Below are 9,641 nucleotides of genomic sequence, written 5' to 3'. Positions count from 1 at the left end.
ATTTGAATGTGTCACGTTGTATTTGTTAATACATATGATTGTAACAAGATACTTCATGTATACGTTACAAGAAATAAACTTTGAATCTTTGTTGCTTTTAATTTGCATTTTTCTTTATTTCATTCGAATTCATTCTCTCTCTAAACATTTTGAGAAGTCATGAGCTCTGTTTCTGTACACAAGAAATATTGTCATAAAATACTGTCCTCGATAGTACCCAGGGTTTCAATAAATTTAATCTTGTGGTCAAGAGGTCAATGAACAATTATGTTATATTTACGAACTAAAGCTAACAGATTAAATTACCGAATAATTTTAAATCTTTCGATAAAGTGTTATTATGTAGGGCATCAAAAAATTCCATACATTTTATTGAACCTTCTCTGCAATTATTTTTAATATCAGATTTGAACAGGCTTAATTTGCTCTTGAACATACATAGTTGGTAAATACACGAAAAAGTTTAGAACCATCGAATGAGAATTGTGCGCATAAAACAATGTAACAGAAAACAGATTTGACCGAGGAAATCTTTTAGTTTAAATGTTAATATTTTGATGATTGACTTCCTATTTGCATAATGATATCGCATTTTGCTACAAAAAATACCTAAAGTTTCAACGTTTGAAATGGGATCAAAACTATATAGTATACCATGCAGTTATTTACATGATTGTATTTGAAGGCCACGTCAATAAAATGTATATTTAGAAGGTTGGACGGCTTGCAGCAGAGCGTAGCAATCTATTGAATGACGTATTGGAAAACCAGACTGTTCTACGTTTAATTGTTTAATAATATTGCGCACAAACCAGTCTTGCCTAGGGAGATGTGTTGTCGTCTTGTGTGAAGGTACGTGAAATTTCATTAAAAACATTTAAATAGTTTTTTATTCAGAATATGAATGTAAATTTTGATTATACAGTATCAGATTGCAAAAGTGTGTTTATATCTACATAATTATGCTTGAATGTTTCACAGTTTCGTTACGCTGTGTTGCATTGTCGCGGGGAGTTATGTCTGAAGCTGAATAAATACTAGCCTTACTCGTTTGGCTAATTAAGATGGCTTATTATTTTATGATCTGATATTTTATAGAAGTCTAGTTGCCACCTCTCTGATGACGGGACAGCGACAGTCAAAAGTTACCATGCTGTCCCGAAACAACTTAATATTTGGACTAAAATACATACATGTTATTTTGATTCCATAGCTAATTGAGGTTGTAGTGGAGGTGTCACTGATTGCTATGTCGTTAGCTATAGCAATTAAAGATCGAGGGTTTCGTAGTTTTCATTATGATATTAGATATAAGGGTGTTTATGAAATGCCTCATGTGCATTTTAATTTGATACCTCACTGGAAATTACTCAAGCGTCTATTAATGTACACCAAAATACAAAACAAAATCAACACTTAGACAAACAACAATAAAACACCGAGTCTGTATTAATTTTACCAGTTTTTTTTTTATTCGATCGATACATTAATGTCTTTCTTCCATTCCTGGAAAATTTCATCAGATCTATTGTGATTAAAACTTTTTTGTCAGTACTTTAATAAATTCACAAAACCGAAAATGAATAGTAATCAAATAGGACGTTGTATACAAAACGTTCGGGTGTTTAAGGACGTATGCTAGACTTCAGGGCGAATTTTTTCCTAATAACAGAATTTCTCTAACTTTTGATATTGAAGGACAATCATCTAAGAAACAAACAAAAACTGCAATAAAAATCATAGGTCACCGGTATTGAAAAAGAGTTATTTGTCCTTGAAAACGGCATTTCCCTCAAAAAATGACGTTTTCAAGGGCAGATAACTCTTTTTCAATACCGGTGGCCTATGTTTTTATTGTATATTTTTGTTTCTTAGATGATTGTCCTTCAATATCCAAAGTTTAAAGAAATTCTGTTAATGGGAAATTTTTCGTCCATCTCATATACAGCGAATTCTAGCGTACGCCTTTAAGCTAGAAGGGATAATATTAACCTTAAGAAATGTTAAATATTGCTGCGACTGTTGTTATTTCGAAATACGCACGAGCCAGACTTTTATACTTTCTTATAAAATATCTTAAAAAAAACAGATGTTGAGGACAATTCTTTCAACAACCCTCGCATACGTTTAATATGATGTATAACTTTGGCTGATGAAAAATAAAGAACACTCTTTTCAAAACCCAGTGAGAGCCAATCAGTAGTTTAAAAAAAAAATTGTCTGATGAAATATGATGAACATTTTTACTTTAACAGAAGGAATGGAACAAGTATTTCAATCATTGTTAAAAACCTCCAATAAATAACAATTAAGCATTCAATAAAACTCTTTCCTTTCAATATCAACAGCGAGTTCCATAAAGGCAGAGTGCTTAAAATTAATTTTTATGACAGTACAATTTGTTCTTTCAGATGTCAACGACACTTTTAAGCACGTATATACAACAACTTGAGGAACATGCAAAACCTGGCACAAACGATGAACGGTACATGAGCTATGTCAAGTATATCAACGCATTTCTCAGCTGCTTTGGTAAAGAGAGAGCTTATTTAGTCGGAAGTACAGGAGAACAGCTTAAGTTGAGAAGGTCACAAAATGGTGGAGACGCTGATTTCCTTCTTTGCTCCGGAAGACTTGAAATTCCAATTGACAACATAGAGGAGAGGCCAGACTTGCGCTGTTACGTTAAAATTCGAGGAGATAATCTCAGACCAGACCTATGCGGGGATTTAATTGATGGGTACCTCTCGGCAGATATTTTGAGAGATGTCCGTCCGGAACTCTTTACCATCTTAAGAGCAATATACACAGAAGTCACCTCAGTTCTTGACACCATTCCAGGGCGAGAAAGTAGGGTTACAACGATTGGCGTTCCGATGAAAGTTGGTCTGGGTAGAACAGAATTCCGAAACTTGAAAATTGAAGGCGATATTTTACCACCGAAGAGATCCATTAAGCGACTTAAACTTGACAGGGATGCTCAAGCAGTTGCACATCTGAAGAAACGATGGCGAAGCGTACAATTAAATGTGTCCGATATGAAAATGTTTCAGAGAATATTGAAGATTGTGAGGATGGCAAAGGTTCCCGGAAGCAAAGGGGAACATCACGGGCAGATAAATAAATTTGCAGATTTGTTAGATTCTGTAATGCAGAGGATCCCTCTTGAACAGGAACAGGGTCCTGATGATGATGCGGGGCATTCTGTTGATAAGGAAGATGAAGCAGATATGAAAGTAGAACGACCGCCTGTGGACGTAGCAGACAAAAAAGTTAAAGCTACATTTTCTGATATGACAACAAAAGATTTCGTTCCAGCTTTAAGAGTCGTAGGCGACAGGAAACTGAAATGTCTTGTGGAGTGGAGGAAAAGAGTCGAAAAAGCAAACTGGCCTCCGAGAAATATTGCCGAGGAGATTTTTAATATAGACATCTTCTTAGTTGCTAGGGATGCACCAGTTAATCCGGACCACCAGAAAGATTTCTGTCTGTCCTTCAATTTAGCAGAGATGAAGCTTGGGCAATGTTTGTCAACAACACAACGTCGAGTGTACTTGATTTTGAAGTCATATCTTAGCGGTATTCTACAGAGAGTGCACATGGCATTAGGCATGAAAGAAATGAAATTTAAAACATACTATCTCAAAACCGCATTCTTTTGGGTGTGTGAACGTGAAGATGTAACAATCTGGAGCGACCAAAATATCATTGCAGCAGTCAAAAAGGTGTTGCACTTTCTTCTCCTATGTCTGCGAGAAAAGAAACTGTCCCATTATTTTGTGAGCAGTAACTTGTTTGCTGAACTAGATGAACTAGACTGTGACATTCTCCAGAACTGCTTCCAGGAAATACTTTGCGAACCAATTGTTAGTATTAGCGAGTTTAAGTTCATCAAGAAAGGTGACAATAGTAGAGGAGAGATTTGGTTGACTGCAGATGAGGTGCAATGCCTTACGGAACTGAGGGATGATGGTGGCAGGCTTAAACATTTAGATAAACTTGAGGATGCAATGATCGACATGCAAAGAGGCTTTAATGGAAGCACAAGAGATGCTCATGGAAGGGCTCCGATAAAAGAAGCAATACTAAAGGTCTTTGATATATTTCTTGAAGAAGAAAGACAAAAACAGATAACAAACAGAACATCAAACATGTCTCTCGGAGGTGCAGCCGCTACAAATCTGTCGCAGTCTATACCAGGTGTGAATATGTCACAGGCCTCGGCAATTACCGGTTTACTGAACAACTTCGTCACAGGAGGAGGAAGTCAGTCAATGAACAGCCGCGAGGCCAATGAAAGAATGGACCTCTTAGTTGGGCTGGGATCTTTGTTCCGCGGAGGACCGGAAATCATAGCTAATTTAGGTGGACGTGAGGGAGTACAGAATGTTCTACAACAAACAACAGACCAGAGCGTTGACCATGTATTGGAACTGAGGACCGCCCTTGACAAGTATTTGTCATGTGGTGATGAAGATGAAGAACGTCAAGCACTTGAACTGAAACAGAAAGTTGCTGCTTACTTTATTGGGAGGCAAGAATAATTGCAGTCAACAGTAGTCTATGACAATAAAACTGTAAAACGCTTTCTAAGATATATTTGCAGTGTCGTTGTAAAAATTAAACACGTGTTTTTCACTAAATGTAACATTGGTATGACATCTAGCCTGTGCAATGTAAATAACGCTTTATGATAACAGACATATACATTATTATGCAGATATGATCAGCCATTTTACAATACAAATTAGTGTCGAAAAATGTAATTTACATGTGATCAGGAAGGTCTAATACGTATCAGTTGTTCCAGATGTGATCATTACCTTTACTAACGCCGCTGGACTGAACAAAATGCTTCGATTGATTTAGAACATATCTTTGTTTATTACCTGTGCATTGACTATAAGCATTGTTTAACATGATACATGTGGAGGATATAATGTTAACATATAAGAAATAATGGTTAATATATGGATGAAACATACTACCATACAGATGATACATGTTAACATCTGAATGATGAAATGTTTTAAAATATAGATGAAACATGTTAAGATGTAGAAAGTATTCATGAAGATGTAAAGTACATAGTTATCATTTGTATTTCCTATTTTACATATAAATAATATTTATTCTAGTTTAAAATAAATTAATCATTTTGTATTTTGGTTTGGATTTTTAAAAATAAGACAATATTGTAAGTAAATTTTATAAAAATGCAGGTTAATGAATAAGATTCAAGATAGAAAACTAGAAAAATAATAAAGAAAATAACCAGTTTGCAGACTTTTTAGATCACCCGAACCGCAGGTTCAAGATTAGCTATTGCGATAGTGCAGCGTTTGTCGTCCATATCAAGTTTTTCGTTTCAAACGAGTTCTGATAAACCAAACAATAGATCTTCACCAATCCTGGTCAGATGCAGCCTTGCATGAACCTCTCCCAAGTCTGTTCAAATGTTTCCGTTTGGCCCCTTTCAGGACTCGCAAGGGATGAACATAAAAATGGTCAACATGATTGATCATCTCTAAAATTGATCTGTAGCATCCCCCAAGGGTGTTTATATCGATTCGTTTTTGGCCATTTTAGGGTTCATCAGAGCTAAAAATAGGAAAGAGGTTAAAATATTTGGTGGGTCTTCATAAAATTTGGTCTGCAGCAGCCCGGTAGTTGGCAATAGGGGTAAAATGACCTCAAGGGGAGGGATGCGATCAGGACTGTTTATTACAATAAGGCTGTTATTATTATCATTGTCATTATTAATATTGTTTTATTTTATGTTTTTCGGTGGTTTATCGAAATATAACGGTGAATTATATCCTGATAAACTCACTGGCCACTCAGTGAAAATTATCAAATCTGATACCCGGATTAACGTCAAAAAGTTTACCGAGCGTACTGAAAGCCGGAAACAATATGACGATGACGTCGTTAAAATGACGTCATCTTTGCGATGCTTCCTGATAAAATTTCCCGCAAATTTCGACATTTTATTGAAATAAACACAATAAAAGTAGAGTTTTAGACATAAAATAAACAGAAAAATTGTTGGTATCAATGTAATATCACGGTAATTTCACTCGTGAACACCAAAAGTTGTTATTTTCACTCGTGGCTGCGCCACTCGTGAAAATATCACTTTTGGTGCCCACTCGGTGAAATTATAACATGATATTACACCGAAACCAACAATTATCCTCTATATAATAACTATTATTATCATTATTATGTACAACGCTATTGAATATATCATTGTATAAAAATAGGCGTTTAATCAAATTATTCAGTTTCAGTTTTTTTTTCGGTAAGGTATTCTGTCAATTTTGTTCAAATGGCTCCGCTTGGCCCCTTTTACTTTAACATAGCTAAGTGTATAAATCCATGTTGACTGTTCACAAAACAAGGGGTGCAAATCTCAACAGAATTTAACTTCAAGAGAGACATGGTTAATAAACTTGCCGAATCAAGCACGCAATTGCTTGATAATGATCTTTACGTGGTTGATCGGTTTATATAGGTAGGGACTGAACGCGTGGTATAGAAAATAAAAGTACATTCCTTTACCCGTAATTTCATATATATACGTAAGGCGTAAAATATTGTATCCCGACCTACCCTAAATTTTTGGACCTTAAATCTTTTTATGGCCTTGGAGAATATTTTTTAAACTTTTCAACAAAAACATTGCAAAAAAAAGCACATTCTATGCTTTAATCTTGGTCAGTGATGTTAGAAATCAATTTACTGATGCACTAAATGCATAATCCCATTATTTGCATTCAATTTTTGACACAAAAATAATTTCCAAAATAAAAAAAAAACATTCCAACCTACCTACCCTATTTTTTCAGCATGTTACCGGAAACAGAATTTTTAGACCTAATACGAAACGATAAGAGAAATATATTTTCCGTCGGTTAAGCGAAGCGAATTAGGCGGGAAATATTTTCCTTGAATAGGTATAGATCCTTTGTTGTATCAGGCCAATCTTGTTTTGATGGTTGTTTTGTTGGTAGCCTTAGTAACGCTAGTAAGGCAAGTTATCGTGCCGATTGTTGGGATTTGTATGGTCATTCAGCTTTGGGCACCTATGCTTACAAACAGATTATTTTTTAAATCTACATCACGGGAAATTATTTGTTACTTTATTTAAAAATGTTTATATATATAAAGACATGAGAAGTGAATGTTATGCATGTTCAATCATTGAATTGATATTTATGAACTGAATGGTATTTGAAGTTGTTATATGATTCATGTCAGTATTTTCTTATATGTAAATGTAATGGATATGATATTATTGGAAGAAGAAACAATGTAAGCTAATCGTGCCCAAGTGCTCATTACATATTATACAATAAATGAAGCATATTGTGTTTTTGTTCTTTTGGTACAAAGATCTGTGTATGTTTAAGGAACAAGTTTTCCATACACTGTTCACTGCGTCCGCCTGATGATGACATTAAATAATTAACAAATAATCAAGGCCTTCGAGTGGTTTATCGTCCAGTTTACCACGGGTCAGAGTTCAGATGGTAGAAATTGAACCACGGGGGCGTTAGCCAGAGTGGTTAAATACTGAAGCATCTGAACGATGAACCGTGGTAAATTAGATGATAAATCACAAGAAGGCATTGTTTTCATTCTGACATGCCCATTGACATATTTTAATAAATATCATACTGGACTTCATTTACCCGAGGAGTAATGTATCGGACGTGATGCGGCAATTTGACGTCATAAATGACGTCATAATGCTCTCTTCCCGGTCCGCGCGTCAACCGTTGTTTATCGCAGAATATATAGAGCTTGATTTCCTTCTTTGTTTAACTGGAAATCAAATCGAGCCATGTTAGAAAAGACGTTATATCACGACACCATTAAACGGTTTGATAATACCTAAGTAGGAAATAGAAAACCAGAGAAAAGATCATCGTCATTAACCCTTAGCCTGCTGGTGGCAAGTGATTCTGCCTTTGCGACCAGTGCAGACCAAGATCAGCCTGCACACCCGTGCAGTCTGATCATGGTCTGCACTGTTCGCTATTCAGTCAGTTAATTTTTAGTAAACACCCCTTCAAATGATAAATGGTATTGCCCAAATTGGAAGATGGACCAGTCCATTATAGAAATTTAGCACGGTAAGGGTTAATATACTAATATACTGTTGAAGCGAGCAGTCTGTTTTTCCGACTTTCGAGTCCAGGCATTGTACGAATAATCCAAAAAGAGATGGTGAAAGTGATGCTTGTAGAGAATTTTTCTATCAGTGTTTTATTTGTTTTAATAATCTTCAGATTTAAAGCAATTTTAATGAGATAGTTTCTGTAATACATTTTACCCCCTTTTAACATTGCAACTTGCTTGTATTCAATTTTGACTCCATTTTGACCATTTATATGCACTAAAATTTCCATTCGCCAATAGTTGGCCATAAAATTAACATGAATGTTATGCCTTAAAAATTCAGATAGTTCTTACTTTATTAAAAGTCGTCTGAATGCACTTAATAAACCTTATATTATTTGGTTCTTGCAAAAAATATATGAAATTTTCGAGAGGACATTATTACTGTTTGAACATCTACATTAACACATCTGCATGTTGTTTGACAACAGAAATGTGTACATGAAATTCAGAAAATAACAAAACCGGTTGAAGTACATGTATTGATAATAACAAATATGAACTATTGATCTTAGTCATCATTTCAAATGCGTCTTAGATGTGTTTGCTTCTTTCAAAACATTTCATTTTATTCTTAACGAGACTTTAACGAAAAACGTTATTTCTTTATAAAAGGAACATGGTTTCATGCTACATCGAACCTAGTAATGTAGATGATATATCTCAGAAATTCCATCGACTGTATGTATTTACACTGCAACAAAGACCTTTTCTCAGACATTTCCTTTCTTCATCTGCATATGATTGAATCTAGTTTTTCAGACAAACAGGTTTACAATAACAAATTCTGAACCTATATTAATATCTTATTTCATACCGTGAAACTTTCGTGTATTTAACCAAATTCAAAGAGACTGGTCAGACAGTCTTTATTTTTTAAAGATCTTCTTCTTGGTTGTTTTAATTTTAACTTTCTCATATGAGCCGTACCATGAGAAAACCAACATAATGGGTTTGCGACCAGCATGAATCCAGACCAGCCTGCGCATCCGCGCAGTCTGGTCAGAATCCATGCTGTTCGCTAACAATTTCTCTAATTGCAATAGGATCTGAAAGCGAACAGCATGGATCCTGACCAGACAGCGCGGATGCGCAGGCTGGTCTGGATCCATGCTGGTCGCAAACCCACTATGTTGGTTTTCTTATGGCACGGTTCAATTATATTTACCCGATGTACTGATTATATCAACACTCTTTTCTTTTACCGTGACTACTTATATACTTAAGACTTTCTTTATCCTTCATTACAATTTGTTTTTCTTTTTTGCAAAAAAAAATCACATTTCAACAAGTTTGTAGCAAACGCAATTTTACAAGACAAAAATATAACATTTTTCGGAGGAGACCAAATACAATTAATTACATTTTGCAGAGGATTTCAAAATGCAAATAATAACTTTTCCGCAAGATTTCAAAAAGAAAACAATAACAATCTTCCAGAGGATTTCATGAAC

At 35.0% G+C, this 9,641-nt stretch overlaps 1 protein-coding gene across 1 annotated transcript; it reads left to right on the top strand.

Moving 5' to 3' along the window:
• Positions 1 to 723: 723 nt before the first annotated feature.
• On the top strand, positions 724 to 5,163 carry LOC123537137 (uncharacterized). The gene is made up of 2 exons (XM_045320714.2): positions 724 to 852; positions 2,412 to 5,163. The coding sequence occupies exon 2, from the start codon at positions 2,412 to 2,414 to the stop codon at positions 4,542 to 4,544; it is 2,133 nt and encodes a 710-aa protein (XP_045176649.2). The 5' UTR covers positions 724 to 852; the 3' UTR covers positions 4,545 to 5,163.
• Positions 5,164 to 9,641: the final 4,478 nt, after the last annotated feature.

This window comes from Mercenaria mercenaria, chromosome 1 (assembly GCF_021730395.1).
Source record: "Mercenaria mercenaria strain notata chromosome 1, MADL_Memer_1, whole genome shotgun sequence".
NCBI classification, from domain to species: Eukaryota; Metazoa; Mollusca; class Bivalvia; order Venerida; family Veneridae; genus Mercenaria; species Mercenaria mercenaria.
Note: the sequence above shows the minus strand (reverse complement) of the source record. Positions and strands in the feature narration are given on the sequence as shown.

Coding starts and splice junctions, on each gene's coding strand:
- LOC123537137 (XM_045320714.2), top strand. CDS start 2,412: ATGTCAACGACACTTTTAAGCACGTATATACAACAACTTGAGGAACAT.